This window comes from Brienomyrus brachyistius, unplaced genomic scaffold (genome assembly GCF_023856365.1).
Source record: "Brienomyrus brachyistius isolate T26 unplaced genomic scaffold, BBRACH_0.4 scaffold343, whole genome shotgun sequence".
NCBI classification, from domain to species: Eukaryota; Metazoa; Chordata; class Actinopteri; order Osteoglossiformes; family Mormyridae; genus Brienomyrus; species Brienomyrus brachyistius.
In genome coordinates, this window is record NW_026042618.1 from 11,589 (window position 1) to 34,579 (window position 22,991).

The 22,991-nt window shown below is 44.8% G+C and overlaps 3 protein-coding genes across 14 annotated transcripts; 2 read left to right on the forward strand and 1 right to left on the reverse strand.

Annotated features, from left to right (window-relative positions):
* Positions 1-236: 236 nt before the first annotated feature.
* On the forward strand, positions 237-9,930 carry LOC125728588 (apoptotic chromatin condensation inducer in the nucleus-like). 2 transcript variants are annotated; one of them, XM_049005473.1, is made up of 10 exons: positions 237-529; positions 957-1,098; positions 2,202-2,301; positions 2,977-3,084; positions 5,354-5,460; positions 5,798-5,912; positions 6,015-6,080; positions 6,207-6,396; positions 6,500-6,657; positions 6,751-9,929. In XM_049005473.1, the coding sequence occupies exons 2-10, from the start codon at positions 959-961 to the stop codon at positions 9,778-9,780; spliced, it is 4,014 nt and encodes a 1,337-aa protein (XP_048861430.1). In that variant the 5' UTR covers positions 237-529; positions 957-958; the 3' UTR covers positions 9,781-9,929. The 2 variants fall into 2 exon arrangements, with proteins under 2 accessions (XP_048861430.1, XP_048861431.1); XM_049005474.1 differs by lacking the exons at positions 237-529; positions 957-1,098 and adding an exon at positions 1,105-1,623 and having other exon boundaries at positions 6,751-9,930.
* Position 9,931: 1 nt separating this feature from the next.
* On the reverse strand, positions 9,932-14,366 carry LOC125728589 (cell cycle checkpoint control protein RAD9A-like). 11 transcript variants are annotated; one of them, XM_049005479.1, is made up of 13 exons: positions 14,152-14,360; positions 13,969-14,003; positions 13,499-13,761; positions 13,255-13,325; positions 13,001-13,123; positions 12,587-12,701; positions 12,393-12,492; positions 12,194-12,300; positions 11,938-12,044; positions 11,791-11,855; positions 11,482-11,589; positions 11,026-11,275; positions 9,932-10,432 (listed from the first exon to the last, which is right to left on the reverse strand). In XM_049005479.1, exons 3-13 carry the CDS (start codon positions 13,530-13,532, stop codon positions 10,310-10,312), a joined length of 1,203 nt encoding a protein of 400 aa, XP_048861436.1. In that variant the 5' UTR covers positions 13,533-13,761; positions 13,969-14,003; positions 14,152-14,360; the 3' UTR covers positions 9,932-10,309. The 11 variants fall into 11 exon arrangements, with proteins under 11 accessions (XP_048861436.1, XP_048861437.1, XP_048861439.1 ...); XM_049005480.1 differs by having other exon boundaries at positions 13,964-14,003; XM_049005482.1 differs by having other exon boundaries at positions 13,499-13,588; positions 13,691-13,761; positions 13,969-14,360.
* Positions 14,367-16,062: 1,696 nt separating this feature from the next.
* Positions 16,063-21,679, forward strand: LOC125728606 (uncharacterized). The gene is made up of 7 exons (XM_049005503.1): positions 16,063-16,898; positions 17,602-17,738; positions 18,816-19,242; positions 19,318-19,447; positions 19,532-19,587; positions 19,680-19,721; positions 19,809-21,679. The coding sequence occupies exons 1-7, from the start codon at positions 16,182-16,184 to the stop codon at positions 20,004-20,006; spliced, it is 1,707 nt and encodes a 568-aa protein (XP_048861460.1). The 5' UTR covers positions 16,063-16,181; the 3' UTR covers positions 20,007-21,679.
* The last annotated feature ends 1,312 nt before the right edge of the window (positions 21,680-22,991 follow it).

The following is a 22,991-nucleotide window of genomic DNA, read 5'->3' on the forward strand; positions in this document are numbered from 1 at the left end:
TTGAATTTCAGTAGTCAATTCATTGATACACTGCTTTTCAAAAAAATGTATTTCATCCTTATTTTCAGAAATATTTTATGTTACTGCCTGCTTGAAGCCTATAATGAAGTTGCGCTTTAGTTACCTTTTAGTTTGGCGTTTGTCGTCTGAGCTGCACTACTTTTCGAAGTGGGCGCTGTTTTTCAAACACCCAGCGATAATGTTGCAGACCCCTGTAGATCAGCTGCTGGTTAAGGACACGACACTAGTGTGTACGCAGCATGCATTTCTTGAAATAAAATTTGAGATGAGTATGAATTTATTAACAAGGATGTTTGAAATATTTAAGCCACCCGACAAATGGAAAGTATAATCATATGTGAAGCTGTGTAGAAAAACTTCAAAAAGATTCAGTTACACACATGCGGAAGGGCAGAAAAATCACACACCCACTCTGTTTTCCTTTGTGAGAGCGCATCACTCCGGCTAATCTTCGGCAGACAAGCCAGCATCTCACTAAATGTACTGACACAGGAAACGGCGAGCCGAGGTACTTCATTTTATAATGACAGTTATTGTATTGTATCCTATTCATACTCTTGCGAATAATATTTACAGCTGGACGGGCATAGCAGTATTGGATCAGACCAGTTTTGGACTCCACCTGTTAATATAACAAAGTAATGAAATGAAATAGTGTTATTCCTTTGTAAAGTGATTAATGATATTATACGACTGCCATCAAACGTTAAACTTTAAGGGGGCAATAATCATAGTTTAAATGAAAAAAAAATATTAATAATGTATGCAAAATACTTTAAAAAAAAAGTTCCGGAATATAGCATTCACTTTACACCAGTTAAACATGTTTTTCAGGAATGTCGTTCCGGAAAGTGAACAGGGTTTTAAGTGTGACTACAGACTAAGAAAAATGTTTTCTCCCTCTTTCTCTTCATTATTTTATTTTATTTCTTAAGGGATGGATGCCCTGGTGGCCCAGGCTGAGCTGAATGGCGAGGACAGCTCTGGTTCCGATGGGGCGTCAGTGTTCAGCGTTAGTATACCACCAACAGAGACTGACCGCTTTGGGTTTCTCCTGGGAACCGAATCCACTGTCGGGTCAGTAACTCAGAAGAACGAATAATATTAACGTTAAAATTATGGGATATATTCGTCAGTTGCTGTCTTTATATTTACCTCTTACTTTTTCTACCTCAACATCCTGGCATGTTGTCATAGAAACAATCGCACCGTCAGTGTGTGGTTTTCCTGTTTCCTGTTTTTGGTGAGAGCTAAACATGTTGTAACCTTATTCTGTATGCAATGGATGCTATTTTTTTGTTACATTTTACTGACAACATAACATATACCTAACGATTATGCAATTGTTTAATGAGGAAGAAAAGGCAACAGTAAGAATGGATGTGCTTTTGTGGCCTTGCATGGGTGAAAAGATCAGGGTTGTACCTTAGATCTTAGGCTTCACCCTGTGATGCTGGCAACTAATCCGATGATGAAAGCAGATGCAGTCATTTATGTAGCGATCTGCTGAGGACGTTGTTATAAATCAAGGAACGGAAAATGGGCAAGTCTTGAAAAAGTCTTTCAGTTACTGCTTGACAATAAGAATTTTATGTAGGCATGGTAAGAATTTAAAAGTACTACGAGGTCAAACACAAAGATTTGCCATTTAACCTACGCTCACGCACACTCAAAATTGTGAGTGAATGTTACAGGCCAATAAACCAAAACTTATTGCCGCTGAAAGTATCAGATGTTTAATAAGTAGAAAATAGTTTCCAGAAGGTGGAAGTGAAAGGACTGTACATTTGTGTTAAGGCACAACGTAGAGCAGCAAAGGTGATCATAGTCAAACATAATGGAAGATACCTCTTTCTATATTTTGGTATTTGCTACAATACGTTAGCTGAAATTATAATTTTTTTTGTGTGAAGCTGATCAGCTTTGGCCAGTGTTTCTTAATCCGGTCCTTGGGGGGCCCACAGACAGTCCACTTTTTTGCTCCCTCCCCAGCAGGGAACAAAAATATGGATTGTCTGGCAGGGAGCTTGGAGGTAGTAAAATTATGGGCCGAGGACCAGATTGGGAAGCACTTTTCTTAAGCAGTCAGGACGTTTTCCTGAAGTATGACAGTATAAGTTTGAAAATGTGACGCATGCATAATTTTTTGTTGATTTGGTTGCGTTGTCTTCGCGTGACAGGAGCGAGGGACCGGCTCCTGAGCTGGTCCGGCAGAGAGAGGCAAAGTGGCTGAACATTATCATGCAGTGGGACCGCATCCTGCTGAAAAGGACCCACAAGGTGAGACTAGCTGAACTAAAGAAGGATGCCTTGGCTTCAAGTTTAAGCATTTCCCTTATAACGCTCATGCAGGACAGCGTGTCAGGTTCACTAATGCTGACTCAAAATGAGCGCTGAAATCATTGTTTTAAAAAGCATAAAGTTTCATATTGACTGTGACAGGACTGTAAAATGTTATGTTAGTCTGACTATTAGAGTCAAGCGAAAAGGTGCATGGATGTTCACAAAACGCAAAAATAAGGTCAAGAAAAACAGTCTGGGTTTAATTTAATGCAGAAACAGGTAATCGCATACTTCACCAAATATAGGTCCTCATCCAGTGTTCTTGTGCACTTGATGGTGGTCATGCGGATGTTAAATTACAGTTTAGATGACCTTGGCTGATTTAAAACTTGCATGTGGCTTAGTGGGCTAAGCTTCTGTGCCTGTAATTGTGAAGAATTTCCGTACAGGGATCAATAAAGTGTCTATCATTATTATTACTATGAAGAAGACCTGTAAAGGTAGATTTATCATTCTTGAGAAATAAAGGACGTAGCTCTTCTACGTTTATGCTAATTTTGGCCGGTGGAATATGGATTTTTAAACATTTTTGAACGTTGGTTTTTATTTCTGTGTATGCTTTAAAAATTCTGTCAGGTGTTCTTCCAGTGACATTCCTGCCATTTCCCTCAGGTGAAAGAGCAGTGTCGAAAAGGTATCCCAGCATCCCTGAGGGCCCGATGCTGGCCACTTCTCTGCCGTGCCACAGAGAGGATGAAAGCAAATGAAAAACTTTACAAGGTAAATACACCTTTCTGTACCTGCTTTTGAACCCGCCCTGGCGTTTCAAGAACATGTCTATGGCACGAAGAAGGGAGGCACCGTTACGATTTTTCAGTTCCGATACCGATAATAATACTTGAGATTTGGGTATCAGCTGATACCGAGTACCGATCCGATACCGAGTACCGATCCGATACCGAGTACCGATCCGATACCAGTGTTTAATTAATAAGCTGTATGCCTCTCTGGGTGGAAGACACTGGGATCAATCTTTTATGTGTAAGGTAATGTCAGGCTTGACTGAAACATTGCTTTCCTAACTTAGTAAAACAAAATGTAAGAAATAAACAGATATATTAATAGTTCTTTGCTTGAAAGATCTCTACAGAGGAATAAAACTTTGACTGTATTGGTCATTTGGTTTGTGGATAAATAATTTATCTAAATAAAAATAGACTGCCAAATTTAAATTCAAATTTAATAAAATGTTTTAAGGTGTCATTATTTTCATCCACCAATCGCGTGATTAAGACTGACTGCAGGTCATGTACGCAGAAGATGGACGGTTGCCTGGCAGCAGACTATTGTCTTGCGGAAAAGAAAAAGAAAAAAAAGATGCATTTAGTTTCTCGGAGGTGGTAAACCAGCGGTATTTTCAACAAGCGCATCACTGCACCACACATCTGATTCCCCAAATCACCACTGGTTCCTGTCACATTGGATACATGCAGTCTATACATGGGCCTGACTGCTTCGTCATATTTTAATACATTTGGGAGAAAATATTAGTTATTGTGTTTCGATTGGGTGTAAACAAATCCCGGATTATTGTCAATGTATATCCCTTTACCTAAGAATCGTATAATGCGTGGCTTGGAGTGCAGTGACCTGCTTATACCACGGTTAAATTATATTTGGCCTATATATTTGTACCTGAAGGTATTATTTTTACATTTATGAACCGTAAACGAATTTATTAATAAAACTACTATTTAGGCTTAAAACTGTAACTCAGCATACCACAGTATTTCCTTTCCTGCCTTTTGTTGGACTTCAAAATAAAATGAGTGCTGCTTTTTCTGATGCCATCGAAATACCACATACATGTATTGCAGCGCGGGGGCGGCATGGGGGTGCAGTGGTTAGCACTGTCGCCTCACACCTCTGGGACACGGGTTTGAGTCTCCACCTGGGTCACATGTGTGTGGAGTTTGCATGTTCTCCCCATGTCGTCGTGGGGTTTCCTCCGGGTACTCCGGTTTCCCCCCACAGTCCAAAGACATGCTGAGGCTAATTGGAGTTACTAAATTGCCCATAGTTGTGCATGTGTGAGTGAATGGTGTGTGAGTGTGCCCTGCGATGGGCTGGCCTCCCATCCTTGGGTTGTTCCCTGCCTCGTGCCCATTGCTTCCGGGATAGGCTCCGGACCCCCCGCGACCCCATAGGATAAGCAGTTTGGAAGATGGATGGATGGATGTATTGCAGCACAATGTCTGGACGGTATGAAAAATTGGACGTCACCAAGCCTACTGCTGCTAAATATTTTAGTTATATATGACCTAAGCCACTGTAAGTTAGTTGCGTTTAAATTGCAGTACTACCGCCACCCATCAAGACACTGGTTTTGCAGATATTGCAAGTAGCCGTAGAACTTGTTGCCGTAGCAACTTCAAGACCTGAAATACCTCCAAACTACTGACCTTTTACCTCCCTTTATGCTGCATTAGTGCTTGTTCTAGCAAAATCCACAGGTCTACTGGTGCACTGCTGACGCATGAAGCAGCACACACACAAGATACAGTAACGATGAACTGGTCAGCCCCATTGTCACCGATTGCAGTGGAGCAATTTTATTTATTGGATGAATATCCAATATCAGTATTGGATTGGTGCAGCCCTACCACAGACAGGGATGTGTGAAAGGGATCTCCTGCCTTTTCAATATAGAATGTACTTTGGAATATTTCCAGGGGAGGGATTGACATGGTAGGCATTGAAAAAAATTAAGGCTGTTAACTTATTTATACGTGCATTTGGGATAACTCTGTCCCACATTATATAATCAACATTATTCAGAGTCAATGAAAAAGGGTGGGGGGGGAACTAAAGCCTCCCAGGTCTCTCATTGGCTCCTCCACTGCTTCTGTTATTCTTTCAGGATATAACCCTCTTCTCTTTAAGGGTGAATTACTGGCTGAGAGAGCAAGAAGCGTCTATCTGGACACACCTGTTTTAGGACGGCATTGTCAGTAAAGTTCGTTCCCTTTGCCCTCGACCCTTTTTTCAGAAACTTGATAAGGCACCTGCCCTGCAGAGCTGGGTGGATGTGATCGAGAGAGACATCGACAGACAGTTCCCCTTCCATGAGATGTTTCTCTCCAGGGACGGCCACGGGTAACGGTTTCTTTTCAGCGTTGTTGGCGACGTGGCGATCCTTGCAACCCCGACCAGAACAGGAAAATGTGCATGAAAATGCAACATTACGAAACGGATGGGCGAATAAAAAAAATTGCATAAGCGCAATATTTGTTTTTCATTCTTTCAGATTTTTTTATGGAATTAGTTGGATACTGTACTTTTCCTTATCAATAAATTGTATGACTCGACGTTTAATATTAGATTTGTGCCGATTTCCCCTCTTCCTCCCTAATAAAACCCCGTTTAGAATCAATATACCCTCTGGTCCTTCCTCATGTACTTAATAATATCTAAAATGCCTTTTTTTGGACAGGCAACAAGGGCTTTTCCGGGTCCTGAAAGCATATACTCAGTTCAAGCCAGAAGAGGGTTACTGTCAAGGGCAAGGACCGGTAGCTGCGGTGCTTCTCATGAACATGCCTGCTGAGGTACGGTTGTGTACCATCCATGGGTTAGTGGTCACGTGATTGAAAGGCATATACAGGATACAGGTCCTTTTTATATCAACTAACCTGTTTTGTCTTGTTAAGGAGGCTTTTTGGTGCCTAGTGCAAATCAGTGAGCAGTATCTACCAGGATACTATAGCCCTCTGCTGGTAAGGTCCCTGTACTACATCCACTGACATGGGTCTTTAGCTACATCACAATCGTGGGCCTACCATTGTTGGATTAAATTGCAAACCCTGCCCCCCCCCCACCCCCCACCACCACCACCACCACAGGAGGGAGTGCTCTTTGACGCAGGCATCCTGAATGGAGCGCTACGCAAGACATGCCCTGCCGTTCACAAACACTTGAGGAAACACGGGGTGGAGCCACTTATGTTCGCTACCGACTGGCTCATGTGTCTCTACACTCGACACCTGCCCTTCAACACCCTGCTCAGGGTCTGGGACCTGTTCTTCTGCTACGGTCAGTCTCCCTGTCTTTTTTCTTTAATAATCCATACACTCGAAATCCTATGGGTGTCTCCATCTGCTGCTCGTGGATGTCTGACTCTTTCCTCTTCTGTCAGGTGTGCGGGTGCTCTTCCAGGTAGCGGTGGTTTTGGTGCGTAGGACCTTGGGAAGGCAGGAGCAAAGGGATGAATGCGACGGGCAAATGGAGACCCTGGAGAGACTCCGAAGTGTCAAGGACCGCATCTCCACGGAGGATGATGCTTTCATAGAGGAGGTGAGTTGCCACGTGCTTGTTGCCTGCCCAGGCCTCCACTTATGCAACTTCGTCATGGAAAGTCAGGAGTTGTCACCGGTTTGTTTCCTCTAGGTGTGCTCAGTAGCATTCTCAGGGAAGGACTTGGAGAGAGAGACCGAGAAGGAGATGGAGAGGTGGAAGAAAGAGCGTCCATCTTCGACCTTCAACCCTTGTGTTCGTTGCCACGGATACCGGGCGGCTTGGGTTAAAGGGAGAGAGAAGGAGGAAGAGTGTCAGAGAAAGGAGCGAGAGATCGGGAACCTCTCCGTACCCGTGTCGCGATCTCCCTCCTCTCTTTCACCGTCATTTCTTCGAAAGAAGTGGAGAAGAGGCAGCAAAGCAGAGATGAGCGAAAAGGAGGGGAACGGTGGCGGCGAGGAAAACAAGTTGAAGGAGGTTGCTGAGCTAAAGGACAAGGAAGAGATGGAAGCCATAAATAACGATGGCAACCGAAGAAATCCTTCAGAGTACAGCAGTGAAGATGCGACACTCAACCAAAAGGGAACAAGGCAGGAATCCTCACAAGCCACTGCAGATTCATCCGGCCAGAACCTGGAACTATGCAGTAGTGCTGCAGATCTCTCTCACTCCCAGAACACATGCAGTCTTAGTGAAATGCTAAGCAGTTGCGGTGGGGTGAGCACAGACTGTGCATCTGAGGGTCAGGACAGTACGAACACATCTGCAGCCCAGATAGAGACCCCAGAAAACCAGACAGGGAATAATGCAGTCGCAAACCACATGTCACAGCTCGTCTCCGTGCAGACAGGGTCCATCTTCAGCGAGACGGAGAATTCTTCAGCAGACCAGGGTGAACCACAAAAACCTCCGTGCGACATGGTGGACGAAACTGCTGAAGCAACCAGAAAACTTTCTCAAGAAAGCTGTCAGTCAGAGCCAGAGGAGGCAAGGAAGCTCATTTCCCCAAATAGCTGCCCAGAGTCTGATGCCAAAAATGCTGGGAAATTGAATAACAACACTGAGGAAAAGCCAGAGGAAACAAATGTTCAAAATACTGAAGAACTAGATGCGGGAGCAGAGGAATGCAGTAAGATGCAAGACGACTGTAGGCAAAACTTTGTAAAGGAAACAGGTACGCTGCTCGAATATTCAAGCGCAAACTCCCCAGATCTAAATGAAACCCGGCGGGAACATGACCAGCCAGTTCAGCATTCCCTCCATCCTTCTGAAGATACCAGTGGGAATGTCACAAAGACTCCCGAGATGACTGGCGAACCGTCAGCAGCAGAAAACACTGGGAAAGGTGACGGCTTAGACATTCCGTCACACCGCTTCCAGATCTCCCACGCGGTCCAGAAATCTGAAATTCCTAGCATCTCTTCGGTAGATGAGTCTGAGTTATCAGTACAAAAGCACGCAAACGAGGAGGCGTCCTCAGAAGACTCTCCCCAAAACGATCCAGACCAGCCAGCCTGCGATGGAGACACAGAAAAGCAGCCTGGAACCTCTGCAAGTGAGAGTGACGAAGAGCATTCTGATGATGTCACCCAGATCGAGCCACCTTCAGCGCGAGAGAGTGACCAAATCCCGGTATGGAGCTCTGTGGACCCAAATCTGCAGGAGAATTTGCAGGGGACAGGAGAGTCTGATCAGAGTTCAGAGGTGGACACTATTTCCTCGAAGGATCAAGATTTGATAGAAGAAAGTCCCTGTTCATCGCGTCACACCGTGTTGCAAATGTCAGGAAGTGAAATGACAACAGCTATTCAAGAGGAACAAAAGCCCTTAAATTCTCAAGATGCAGATGCACCTCAAGTTGAAAGCAGACCTCTGGAGAGCTCAGTCATAGCAGTACCACCGGCGAAAGGAAGTGCAATGGAATACGAGCAGCAGAATCTGTCTGCTGGTGATATCAGAGAGGAAGCACCTCAACAGCCGAGTCTGACGAGCTCGGGTCCAGTTCAGCAACCATCAGGCCCACTTTGTTCAGCTGAGGACGAGGCAAGAGGAGGATCATTGGACACGTGTGGGACCAAGATGGAGACACCTGGGCACACTCCTCCTGAATTACAGCAAAGTCACCAGAACGCAGCACTGGCAACGGAGATGGAAAAACCGACTGAATCACAAAATGATCCGGGATGCACTGCAGAGCAGTCAGGTGAAACTCACACAGAACAAAGTGAGCTCGAAGCAGACGTTGGCTCTAAGGACCAGTGTAAAGAGACAATGGAAGCAGACAGAGAAGAAAATGGACAGAACAGCAGCAGACAAGACGACGAAACAAATTCAGATGCGGAACATCCCTTTTCTGAATCCAAGGACCCGTCTTGTAGAGAAACTAACAGCCCAACCCCACCCAGCACACAAAGGTCACAAGGTGAACCTGCTGGGGCGTCCACGGACTCCGTAATGACAAAGGCACTTCCAGACGTCACGGCAGAGCACGGCCAGGATGAGGCCATCAAAGTGTCGGCTACACTTGGGAACCAGGAATCAAGTGACACTGCGGAATATAAACTTCGCAAGACATCCACCTCCAGAACCACAGTGCCCAGAAGACTGTCGGAAGACATGTTCAAAGAGCCAGAAAGCACCAGATACAGTGGTCCCACTACTGTTATCTCCTCCAGCAGTTCTGCCACCAACTACAAAGGTGGTACCAGAGCTACCATGCCTGTTCAGGGTACTGATGAAGGCCACGACACTGACCGCCACAGCACTGAGCACAAAGACTCTTCGAAACGCTTTGGCCTCTTTCGTAGGTTTCGGGGCGACCATGCCACGAACACTGAGGGGGGCACCAAGGGCAAGACCAAGATGACAGTGCCCACAATACTCATACAGGACTTCAGCGAGCAAGTGAGCGAGCAAGAAGAAAGGCTGACTGCCAAAGAGAGGAGAAAGAGAAGGAGAGAGGAGGAGAGGAGGAAAAAAGAGGAGGAAAAGGCACGGAAGAAGAGAGAGAAGGAACTGGAGAAGGAGAAAGGAAAGGAGAGGAGGAAACCTCAGACGAGGGGGAAGAGTTTCCAGCTACACAGCAGCGGCAAGACTGACCGTGTCGTTCCTTCCCTGGGGAACAACTCTAATACTCTAGTTTCCAAGCGAAACTCTGCTCCATATTTTGATACTTATTTCTGATGGGGTGGGTGGCACTAAGTATGGAAGGGACAGACTGTGAAATGGCTTAATACTTAAAAATGTTGAAAAAAATAGGTGACTTTTTCCTGACTCTTTTTCAAAACTGACAAAAAAAAACAGAAATGTATATAAAATGTAAATAAAACACATGTCTAGAAAACAGAACTTTAATCTTGCATTTGTCCTAATATCTAGAATCCATTATAAAACGTACAAAATTTCAGATATTTTCCTTATTTATTTTTTGTAATATCTTTACGCCAACATCATGGTGGTCATTTTTTCTCGGTAGAGAAATAAATTATACTCGGTGTGTACATGTCGCAAATCTGTCCTTTGAGGTCTCAGCAGAAGGTGCTTTGGCACAGTCGCCTTCAAAGCCCGTCCACCTGCAGGAGATGTTCCTTGACACTGCAGCGTTCCCTCCAAAAGCAGATCAGTCAGCACAGGCTTTGCCACTGTCACAGACCCTGCCGCCTGGCAGCCCACGGGCCGCCTACGTGTCCTGATCACTGTGGAGGAAGTGACGTCATGGTGACGGGGGGCTGTCCTCGTCCTCACTGTCGCTGGCCAAGATCTCCTGGCTCTGCAGTGTCCTGTTGGACGTCTGGGAGGGGGTAGGCAGCACCGAGCCAAAGAAGAGGGAGCGGAACTGGTGGGAGGCAACATGGGAAAGGGACAGAAGCAGGCAGGATGGAGGGAGTGAGTCAGACATGAGATCCGCCAAGTTCATGTGAAAGTAAGAGATTATGCAGCAAAATAAGTCCCACAATTAACGGGGTCCTACTGTGCTCATTTTTTACTGTTTTTGACGTTATTTTTGGGGTCTATTAGAATAGATTTACATGCTTCGATGTTCCACGAACACATTATTGTTTGCATACTGTACAACTATTCACTCTATAACTTTGCCTGAAACGGTCTGTTAGAGCTTTAAGCCTCACTCCCAATGAGCCTATTGCTCCGACTGGTCAGCTCGCCCTACACGTTCTGCAGACAGATCCTTGCAGGTAGGCAGCCAATAAGGATAGCATTACGAGGTGACCTCACCACGTCACGGAAGTAAGGGCTGGAATTCCGACGAGGAGAAGGGTGATTTCTGTGGTGAGTTACTCTCTTTGGCGTGTACTTTTGGCCTTAAGACTTTGCGGACCCTTAACATGCACATAAAGCTTTATAAGGCACTAAAGGAAAGGAGGAAGCTGGAAATCATCATAGGAGCTCTTTAATGGCAGCTCCACTCACCTTCTTATTGGGTGGTCGGCCAGATTCCTCCACTGTTGTCTCCTCTTCTCCCTGCCGCCCATCCTCATCCGCACGCTCTCCTCTGGACTCGTGCTGGTCTCCGTCGGCTACGTGGAGCTGAGGCGGAGTCACAGCGTGCCGAGGCGGCTCCGGCCAATCGGAGTCTCCGGCGAGCTCGCTGGTCTCCATGGCAATGATGTAATCGATGTCATCGTTCATGAAGTCGTCCGTTATTGGTGGCTCTGAAACTCTGCAGAGAAAAGAAAACTTCCACTAATTTAAAAAAAAGAAGCAGCAGACCATTAGCTAATTTAACTATCTAGTTACTAAAATTCAAAGCACTAACATTCACCCACTAAGTATTTATTTGGCAGCAGGGAAGCACTTTTACTAGAAATACTGCAGCATTTGGCTGAAGTTCCGTTATCATATAGTGTAGTATTTAGAGTAACTTACCGTCTCATATCGCTGTTGTGATTCTGAGGCTGACCTTCCTCAGACAGGGTGGCCAGCACGAAGTTTACCTCCAAAACGCTATCATCTGTGAGGCTAAATACCAGAGGCCTGACCACAGCAGATGAAATAAAGAGATAGGCTTCACTGGGCATGTATCTTACCACAGCTACCCGTTCACAACAACAAAGTCGACGTCCTATCAGGAAGGTGATCAAAGAGATGCTGTTCAATGACAAACAGCGCTCCGCTAATCGGGGTTTTCGCTAATTAGGGCGAACATCGGGCTACGTGCCATACAAGCGTTTGTACCTGCCAGGCTCATCGAAGTACATGGAGACAGGGAGACCAGAGGACTCTGCAAACACCAGCAGCCCCTAAAAGTCAGCGAGGAAGCACATGAGCGTGTTCTTCAGCAACTAGAGAAACGTCTGCGGCGATTCCCTCCCCATCTCTCACCCTCAGCTCCTTGAGACAGAAAGTGATGCATGTGTGCATGTTCACAGCGAATCTGTCAAACTCTTCTGCGCTGAGGCACAACTCTGTCATCATGGCTCTGGACTGTTCTGGAAAAAAAAGTAAAAAACAGGGGGAGCTGGATTATGCGGGCAGCATTACACCCCTGCTACAAGTACCACGGTTTGGCTTCGTCACACAGCAAATAAACCTGTTTATTTCAGTGTAAAAAGAAGGACGACTTGATCAGGGCGCAAACCTGCTTCGTCCTCGACGTGATTCCTAAACAACACTCTCTCGTCATTCACGGACACACGCACTTCTTCCAGAGATGGAGGGAAGTGAAGCACTGTATCCACCAGTAGCCTGGAAGAATGGGGGGGGGGGTTACAGTAGCCGTACGAGGGGTTAAGCACAGGTTAAGACAGAAAGCGGGGCACGTGTGCAGGCCTACGCACTTGGGCTGGGCGGTGAGTGCGTTGGCACAGCTCTCTTTGTCGAACACGGCCTGCAGGCTCTCGCTGTCCTGGAATGAGAGGTTGTGCGTCTTCAGCAACCCTATGTGGGGTAGAGGGGGGACAGATGTCTCTCCACAACCGCTTGGCAGCCAATGGCACGAAGCAGCAGCATTTCCGACGGCCCCCACACCCACCGTGTTTGCAGTGCAGGGTGAAGGTCAGGCGGCTCTTCTCGATGTCCAGCTCGATATGACACTTTTCCACCGTCTTCTCCAGGGAGGAGAGGGACTTGAACACAGCCTGCACAGACTGGGACAGAGGGCAGAGGTTTCAGTACAGTGGTACACAGCTGACCAGGTGCTGGTATTATGGAATAGAAAAAATAAAAAAAATATATATATCTTCAAGCTGCCATACCTAAATCTGAAATGTTTTGCTAAATAACAAGTTATAAGATTTATAAGAGATAAAAGCAAACGTATCGCATAACATATATACCAATCATTATACCTACATATAGCATGCCCTTTGCTATCTGTTCAAAAACACTTATCGGTATATGACGGGATATTTTTCATTTGAGGTTGACATGGTGGCACATCCCACACCTTGATGACCATCTTGCAGCGCTGAGTCGAGCTTTTCGGGGGGGTGTATTTCTGGAAGAAGAGTGGAGAGAAGAGGAAGCAGGCGTACGCCGACCGCGACGAGTTAACGGTGCGGAGAGCCAGCTGGGGAGGCAAAAGACGAGACAAAAAAAACACGTTACATGAAAGCAGTCTTAAGACCTGCAATAACTGGTCTGGAAACGGACTAAAGAAGCACAATGCGCAGCTGGTGGAAAGACAGACTAAAAACATACCCCATTTTCCTGAGGCTCCAAGTACAGCTCCTCTCCGAGCTTGGATAGCGACTGGACAGCTTTTGCCAGCACTGGGGTCAAGGCATCCAAGCAATCGAAATGACAAGCAGCACTTAGTCAAAACATTATTATATGTATTAACAATAACATGACCTTTGTAATAACGCCTCAGAAATGACAGGCGAGTCACAGCCAACAAAGTTCTTTAATACTCTTCATACGTTGTACCACAATTACGGAGTACCTTTCACGTTGCTTCCTATCAAGATGCAGTCCATTGCGTATGTGAGGCACCGTTCTCAAGGTCACTGCAGCAGCGTATTTTGTTGTATATCTAAATGTCGGCATAAATCACGCTGTCACTGTTGCGAAAAACAACAAACCTCCCAAAGCGAAAAAACAAAGTCAAAAAGTATGTATTATTTTGAACCCATACTAAACGGCGCTTTTTTTTTTTATCCCTCAGCAGTCCCACTGAAGATGAGAAGGGAGTTGATAAGGATGACCCTGGAAAAAATGACAGCTCTGGTATATGGATTGGTCACGTGGGTAGGGTGGAACAATTCAGCACTGTAAGGGGATTTGAACGGACATCCTACCATTCCATTTATGGCAAATTAGTTCATAACTTACTGTACAAAGTTAATATAGTTATCAGAAATCACTTGTCTTTGTTTACACTGAAAACGTAAAAAGAAAACACTATTACCAAACCTGTTAGATGCATGCAATTTCCACTGCAGCTTACACTGCCGGATAACATAAAACAAAAATTAATCTAATGAATACCTAGTTAGTTAATACATATAAATGTGTGAATTGCACACGTGTGAGGGCAAATTAAATAATTTTGGACAGACAACTACATTTCCGTTCATCTTCACAGTTAGCGCGTACCAGCTTGTTCGCCTAGCCATGTGTAGCAAAGGCTGTTTCCGGGCAACTAACATGTAGTTGGTCAGTTAATGAAAATATCCAAATTCCGGGTTTTCCGACACCAAGCCCCACCACAGATCTATATGCCCCGATCACCGAACCGAGAAGATCCAAAGAAGTAAACTCACTGCTCGGCGAACTTCAAAAACGTCACGACGCGGTTCTTCTTCAGTAACCCATTGGCTAGAAAAGCGGTTTATCTCATTGGACCGTCGTCTTCTTCGTGTATTCAGTAAAAATATAGCTAGCAATTTCCACTATCGCCATCTTATGTCCGGGAGTGCGAGAGCTCAGCAAAAGTTAAGTTTCTATTTATTTTTCTTATTTATTTACTTATTTGGAAAGCGAACCAAAGTGTGAAGGAGTATTATTTGAACATGGACAATTTAATAATAAATGGAGTCGTGTGATAGGTGAAGAGCGAAGCATAGCAATGGTCAACATCCATCTCCACCAAGTTTACTACTGTAACATATTTTGACGTAAAGAAAAAAATATACCGATTACAGTGATTACACTTTTAAATCTAGTTACAGGGTTGGCAACTTTGGTCAGCTGGCTCACGTGAGATTCAATTCGAGAAAAGTCTGCACACACATGCACACGCATTTACATGTTTGTAACAGTTTTACTATTAGGTAGTAGGGTTCGCAAACTACCCCAGCACGTTTGATGTAGTTAATTTTAGGTTCATAATGGAATAATATAAATATGCCGTAAGATTTCTTGCCTGCGCGTGAGAGTCTGAAAGTGTATGACGCCAGATGCATAAGAGTTGGCAACCCTGAAGTAATTACTACTTGTAAAGTACAACAGAATAGAATGGTATCTCTTTATCAGAATTGTTTAATTTGCTTATTTTTTACACACACAAAGACACATTCTTAAAGAACCAATAATTTTGCACTAAGAAAAAAATATGGAGGGGAGGTTCTGAATGAGTACAGACGTCTGTGTGACAAGCATCATGAAAAAAAACAAACCGGCAAGCTAGTCCCTCTTGTCTGTCCCGTCTGTCAGGTTCCCTTGTCAAAATCTAAAGAACTCATCTGCTGTCTCCTTGTCATTCCTCCATACGGATGGCACGAACACAGAGGCAAACTCCTTTTAAACTCCTTGTGCATATAAGGGTGTGAGAGTGTACATTGCAAATTGAAGGATTACAATAAGGGGTTATAGGAACTGTTTATGTAAGTCGCGGCAATTCAAGCCTGCTGGGAAATACCCTGGGAGACAGAGGCATCGGCCTTTTTTTGGTCACTACAGGGACATTTGTGGAATGGAGGAGAATATAGACAAATAAAGAGAAATGAAAATATTTGCACTTATATGCTTCAAAAAAGAAATAAGAAGATTTCAGAAAGACTGAATGATGAAGAAGAATGAAACACGGAAAGAACAAAAAAGAAGCTTGAATTTTGACAGAGGAGCATAGAGGCAATGTGCCTGGCGAGCATAGAATATTCTTATGCATTGAGAAGATGAATACAGTATGTAGCAAACTGCTGGGTGGTCTGACAATGACATAACATTGACAGAAAGACACAGAGCGATTCAAGGCATTCCTCCGAGATTCTGAAGTCTTCAGTCACATCGCATCGTTTCCCTGAATGTCTCAACAAAACTCTATGACGGACACGCAGTCCGTATTGCTGTCCATGCTGGCGAGAATGAAGATAAACTCAGCTGAAGCCACACAGAGCCAGCAACTACAAAAGCAGCAGTACGCATTTCCCACAGGCGGAAACTTGGGTAAATATGGCCCGGTTCTGACACCTTGTGCCACTAACACAGGTGAGCAAAGTCCAGTTACCTCTGGTGATGTAATCAAATCAGTGGAACATACCAAACAGTGGGCTTATGGGTGGAGAAGTAACAGAGATTTAAGTCTGAAATTTGAAGTTCCATCACTGGATTGTTCTAGAAAGTCTGCCTCCACTAATCAGGATGAGAACTCCGCCGTCGTTATTCCCAAATGGAAACGGATACAGATGGTCCCCCATCCTGCAGCTCCGGATCACGTTCCTCCCATGAGAGATGCTGAAAATGGAATGACTCCTGCAGCTATATGTACCCCGGCTACAAGAGAGCGGGAGTCTCTCTGCATGGAAATTGCAGATTCACAGGAAGTCACAAATCAAACATATCCTGCACAATGGAACATTAACCAACAAAACAAACACAGTGATCAAAGTTCTGGAGTTTTGACAGATACTGTCAGGGTTGGGGGGGCCTCACCTTTGGTGGCTTCCTACCTGGGAGGTGCTGGAACTCTTAATTTTGCAGGGTTGAAAGGGACAGGTGGGCAAGGTGATCTCATTCCTACACAAAATGACAGACAGAAACAGCAATCTATGGATGTCACATTACACAGTACTACTCCTGGCTCTACTGGTATGATTCCAGAGAAGAACTCGGAAAACTATTTGGCGTCTGATCCTGACTTATGGAATAAAACCAAATGGGACAGGTCAGCTCAGAGTGCAAGAGGTGAGAATTTCACAAGTGCTTCTGAATTTCAGAAGCTGGGCACCGCTCCAGCACACGACTCAGGAACGGGGAAGAAAAAGAGGAAATGGGTCAATGGCAAAACACTGCGATGGGCCCAGAAAATACGACAAAGCTGGAAGGAAAGACAAGTCAGACGAGAGCAGGGAGCGAGCAGCGAAGTAAGGGAAGAAAAATCAGGCAATCAGACGGTGCAGAATGTGAGTGTTTGTTTACCTTTGACCTTTTGTCAGTGTGACTTTTTACATTTTTACAAAAGCTTTCACTTAAAGTGGTGTACAAACGGGCAAAGCTTGTATAAAAGACCTGACGCATTGAGGGTTAAGGACCCTGCACAGGGGCCCAACAATGATATGATTATTCCGCCAGTCACATGATTTGAATCCATGACTTTTATATACAGACACTGTCCCACTGAGAGTTTGATGCTGCAGTTTCTATGTTTTTGACATGTCTGGTTTATTGAGTTATAATATACATCCCATATATTATTCATGTATACATGCTAAAACTCCATCCATTCATCCAATTTCCAAACCGCTTATCCTACTGGGTCGCGGGGGGTCCGGAGCCTATCCCGGAAGCAATGGGCACGAGGCAGGGAACAACCCAGGAATGGGGGGCCAGCCCATCGCAGTGCACACTCACACACCGTTCACACACATGCACTCCTATGGGCAATTTAGCAACTCCAATTAGCCTCAGCATGTCTTTGGACTGTGGGGGGAAACCGGAGTACCCGGAGGAAACCCCCCGACCCAGTAGGATAAGCGGTTTGGGAAATGGATGGATGGATGGATGGGTGTTGTGTACGACGGGTGAATTGAGTTGAAGTATGCGCACATATAAACACAACAGAATGAAAACTGAAAGAAGCATATCTGATGCCCTGCTTTTTCATAGGTAAAACATCCAGATCAGGACTCAAGCAGAACTGACACTTCCAATGACATGAGAAGGGAGGAGACTATCTGTCAGAAAGATCTTAGCGGAGAGGTTAACATATCCATTCCCAGCCAGGAGCCGGCAGCTTTTGGGAGGTATGGGAATTCAGTGTATAATATAACATTGACTCCATGTAGCTTTGTCCCTAATGGACATTACATTGAAGTAAACATTTAGCTTTACTGGTCTATGACACTGGAATAGAACTACACTTGTCAGTTTACATAAAAATCTGGTTTCACGTTTAACCGTCCAATGAGTCAGCGATCTGTCCATCAGCTAACTCCCAGTATGCATCGCTGAGATTCCAGGAGTGATTTTCATAGTTTTGCTGAGAATCACGCACATACAATAGCGTAAAGCAGGTTTGGGATATAGTTAACATAATGAGTTGGTATGGTAATGGACCGTCCAGCACTGTTTTCTTACGCGAGTGTCCCCCCATGTTTAAGTGCACCTCATTTGTGCCCTTGAGAGGTAAAATGGGCTATAGTTTTGAGAAGATTAGCTCCAAAGTTGAACTTTTTTCAAAAAATCAGTGTGCCTATACCCTACAATTGATATATATCATAGGTAGCACAGAGGTATGACTTAGATAATAACAACTTATCCAATTGAAAATATTCAATAAAAAGGGGGTAGGGGTCAAAAATGTGGGATAGCCCACTTTACCTCTCAAGGGCACATTTGTATGTGATTATTTTGGCTGCTCTTACTTCTACTGGTATGAAGGCATTTTCAGATGAATCACTTTAAACACTGGAATGTAAATGTGTGCTTAGGGGAGTCCTGTGATTGACTGGCGTCTATGTTGGTCATGTCAACAAGGGCAGGTTCAAGGCTGCCTGTGATACTGTATTGCAGGGCTCTTCAAACCTGAACCTCGATTCCAAATCCAGGCCTTGTTTTCAGTTCTGCCAGGTCGTTAGTTGAATAATTACTGATTCTGATTGGTCAAAGGCTTCAAATCCGCAGTGCTCGGACCTCGAGGACTGTGATTTGAATATTAGGGCTGTATTGGATAGGTGGCTATGGGTGAGGGACAGACACCTGAAAGTAAACATGTAAAGTGTGATAATACGCAGGCTTTGTTTGTAGAGGACTACATGTAATTGATATTACTCATGCCTATAATAATAATAAAGTTTGTATTGTTATCCATAATATTCCAGGGAGTTAAATGACTTTCAGTTCAACTTTAGCCCCATAAACTTGGCGGATGAAATCTTCACAAGCGAGCACTGGTCCAAATTCTCGTCCCACGAAAAAAGACTGAGTTCCATGAAAGCTCCAAGTCCATCTGACCCAAAGGTGCCATCCTGGATTCAGGAGGATGTTCACAATGGTGAAATGAAGACCGAAAAGCAAGCAGACCAATCAGGGTTCAGAACACATGATGGCAGTCTAATAGGAAAGAGCAGCACTCAGGAAAATACTTTTGAGGTTTCACCACTTGTTGTGCCAGTCAGTGGTGGGAATGCAAATGAGGTAAACAAGGCTATGTCTGAAGTCTGGAATTCAGCTCCATCATGCTTTGAACAAGACCATGAAGAATCAAAGGAGGCCATACCAAGGAACCTTTCCTTTGATGTCTTACCGGTATGAGGCCTCGAGGTCTTCACTGTAAATATCCCGATGGTTTGTTAAAGAGCTGACCCCGTGATTCTCTCTCAGCCAGTCAAAGTCCTGGATAATTCTGCCCTGATGAGCCGGGTCTATCTCAACCGGAAGAGGCTGCACCTCACACGAGAACAAAGCATCAGTAATGAAGGGGAGCAGCACCTGGTGTTCAGGGACTCCACAGGTAGAAGAGCGAGCGTGTCTCAGAGGTGACGAAAAAGACCTACTGAAGGGTATCTCACAGAAGGTCTGCTTTTCTCTCACTCAGGGTCGCCACATGAAGGTTCCACATCAGAGATGCAGACAGTGGAGTCGCAGGATCAGGTAGACGCCAGTCGCACAGCTTGCTGTTCCTCTACCATTGCTTTTCCCATCCCCGCATCCATAATCCCTGCCGCTCCTCGTTTTGTTCACAGGACTCTGATGCCTGTTCATGTCTTGAAACCGTCGCCAAAAAGGTAAGGTGCTGGATTTGCAGTGTAAGCACGTCACATGCATCCCTACCATAATGCATGGTGACCGACTTCCCTCCCTCTCTTCCTCAGAGAAAGTTGCGGGACCCCACAGAGGACACCCGTCACGTCCACTTTGCCGAGGTGCTGGTGACAGACATTCCCTCCCTGCCATACTATGAGGCACAGAACGTGTCCCTCCCCAGGTGGATCGTGGCCATGAAGAAGAAGAGCAGGAGGAGAAATAGCAGATTACTCCAAGATGCTTTTCATGATTTCGAACATGGTTAAGAACGGCGCCATAAGACATTAATTCTGCTGCTTCTGTGGGCCACGTAATTTTTCTCTTTGTGAAGCACAGAACGATATCAACTGTTACAAATCTGAAGTACATATCAGAAGCTGAAGTAACCAATGCTTGCGTGATTAGATGTTTTCATCTACCACATACAGGACTAAGTTGAAATACAGCACTGCACAAGACTCTCGGAAAGTTTAAAGCTATTTATCTGGGTAAAAACTATATATTTGTTCAGAACAGAAATAGAATTTAACATAAGAGCTTGCGAAAATCAAGAGTAACACAGAAACTAACAGGAATTTCTTCTGTTCGCCAGAAAGTTACTTATTGGATGACTAGAAGATTTCTTGTTGATGTATTGTTGGGTGGCTACAAAAATTATCTTTCAGTTCCTAAAACCTTCCACAGGGGCAAACCAGCCATTCCTTGTATTTCTTTTTAATTTCTCCCAGCCCATTTAGGGACTGGGAGAACAAGAGATGATCCAGGGAACGGCGGTTCGACATGGGGGAAACTTTATTTCAAACAGAATGTGCAAGAAAGGACCATGTGGGGTCAAAACCATGGTCAGAAGGGCAGAGATACATAAAGGACCAGGGCTATTCCGAACACATGGTTAGGTAGGGTAAACAGGAACAAAGAGACACTAATGACGAAAACAAGTACATCACAAGCATAACCTAATACAGCACTCACGTCTACAGTGGCTGACAAAGGAACAGGGCGGGGATCGGCACACATATACTCTGCTAACGATGGCTAAATGAGGGACAGGTGATTAAAGTGAACTATTGTAATAACCCACACAAGACAAGGAAGGAAATGGGATGGCCAGCGACATCTGCTGGCCAAAGCAGAACATGACAGACATGGAAAGAACAGATCCTGACAGATTTGCTGCAAATACTAGGGTGACTTTTGGAGACATTTTAAGACCATTTAAACATTTTCTTTTGCAGAATACTGTAGGTATATTATTTAAAAAGTTACACCCAATAACCACTTTATTAGTTATACCTAGCTAGTACCTGGTACGACTCACTTTTGCCTCCAAAAATAAAAGGTGTTCACGAAAGGTAAAAAAAAAAATATATATGGTAATTTTATTGCACTTAAACTCTAGACACTGTATTTTGTGTTAAAATCTCAGGAGGATTTGGTCCTTGGGGACCCACAGACAGTTCATGTGTTTGCCCCCTCCCAGCTCCTGGTAGGGGAGGGAGAAAAAAAATGGACTGGTAGGGAACTCAGAGGGAGCAAAAACATGGACCGACTGTGGGCCCCCGAGGACCAGAGATGGGAAACACCATCTTAAAAAATTCGAGGTGTTTCAAGTGCAGGTGGGGGGTGGGGGGCATTTGTATGCTTTGGCCCTACCATGATTAAGGTGCTGGATGCAAATAAATTAACTAAGTTTCTCCGTGAGGTTATGAGTTTACATCCCCTTCTGTTGGCTCACGGACGAGACCTGCGGAAGTTTCAAAATATTACAAGTGGCATGACAATTCGGTCGACATGCAGCGCATTAAGTTTCAGTTGTTTGTCTGCTAACAGTGTTTCTGTTGCTAAAAATTCTTTTTATATTTGGAAATGAAAGGGAAAAAAAAGCTGTGATACAGAGTGTGGTGTGTGAGCGAGCTGGTGAGGCTGCTGTGTATTGTCACTTTGGACGCTTGAACAAGACCATTAACCCCCAGTGGTCATTGTTGACACACCACTGCACACAACAACATGTTTCCTCTGCATTTAACACATATGTGACATAGCAGGCGGCAGCTAATTCAGCACCCGGGGAGCAGGACTTGGGGGCGGCACCTTGCTCAGGGTACCTCAGTGGAGGCTTGCTGGTCAGGGATTGAAACCTGTAATCTTCTAATTACAAGTACACTTCTCTAACCATCAAGCCACCACTGTGTGCAGGGGACACAAATAATGTAGCAGTACACACGTACGTAATGTATTAATTAACTAGAATCTAAGTCTAAATTATGTACTAATCCCAGGTTCTTTCATCAGTAATCAATCATGATATTTCATGTATTTCGGAATCAGAATCAGATCTCACTTTATTGCCAGTATGTGCAAACACACCAGAACTGTTTGTGGTCCAGGACCAAACATGAAGTAGAGGACAAAATTATAAGACATACAAGGGAACAGCTCACAGAACAGTATGTGAACAAAAGAGGATCGGTATGAAGAGAATACAGATCAACAGAAGACCGAGCAAGACGTCTTAAGACAGTAAGTTACACATGAGAACTAGTGCAAGAACCATTTTAGTGAGTTGAAAGGATAGTGCACATACATCATGAATGGAAGATGTTAAAGAAGACTGGATTTGGATTGCACCTGCATGACAGACTGTTGAGGTACTAGGTGAAGAAGAAAGTGTGGAGATAGCGTGAGGGTCGGGTCACGATGCACTTGAACCTCCTCCATGACGGCGGTTTGGTGAAGTGGTGACTGCCTGGGTGGGTAGAATCAGTAGCAATCTGCCCAGCTCTGCTCTTTGCCCAAGTGGTGAGCAGGTCTTCTAGTGTTGGCATGTTCTCAGCTGAGCGGACCACATATTCTTACCTGGTCTTGGAGAGAGTGGAGGCAGCAGGAAACCAGATGGTGTTGGAGGACTTCACGACACTCTCAATGATGGCAGAGTAGAAGTTTAGTGGGATGTGTTGGGAGATGTCGAGCTTCTTGAATTGAGTTGAGTAATGTAGTACTGTAGTACAGTATTGTAGTACTGGTTAGCCATAACTTTAAAACTACCAGCCTAATACTGCATAGGTCCCCCTCGAGTCACCAAACACCTGTGACACGTCGAGGCCTGGACTCCACATGACCTCTGAAGCTGTCCTGTGGTATCTGGCACCAAGACGTTAGCAGCAGGGCCTGTAAGTCCTGTAAGTTGTTAGGCTGGGCCTCCATTTTTCGAACTTCTTTGTCCAGCACATCCCACAGATGACTGATGATAC

Coding starts and splice junctions, on each gene's coding strand:
- LOC125728606 (XM_049005503.1), top strand. CDS start 16,182: ATGGTCCCCCATCCTGCAGCTCCGGATCACGTTCCTCCCATGAGAGAT. Junction 17,739..18,815: donor GAGCCGGCAGCTTTTGGGAG/GTATGGGAATTC, acceptor ATAATATTCCAG/GGAGTTAAATGACTTTCAGT. Junction 19,722..19,808: donor TTGAAACCGTCGCCAAAAAG/GTAAGGTGCTGG, acceptor TCTCTTCCTCAG/AGAAAGTTGCGGGACCCCAC.
- LOC125728589 (XM_049005485.1), bottom strand. CDS start 13,532: ATGGACTGCATCTTGATAGGAAGCAACGTGAAAG. Junction 12,301..12,392: donor GCACTCACCGCCCAGCCCAA/GTGCGTAGGCCT, acceptor CCATTCTTCCAG/GCTACTGGTGGATACAGTGC. Junction 11,276..11,481: donor CACAACAGCGATATGAGACG/GTAAGTTACTCT, acceptor TTTTCTCTGCAG/AGTTTCAGAGCCACCAATAA.
- LOC125728588 (XM_049005473.1), top strand. CDS start 959: ATGGATGCCCTGGTGGCCCAGGCTGAGCTGAATGGCGAGGACAGCTCT. Junction 5,913..6,014: donor TCATGAACATGCCTGCTGAG/GTACGGTTGTGT, acceptor TGTCTTGTTAAG/GAGGCTTTTTGGTGCCTAGT. Junction 6,397..6,499: donor GGACCTGTTCTTCTGCTACG/GTCAGTCTCCCT, acceptor CTCTTCTGTCAG/GTGTGCGGGTGCTCTTCCAG.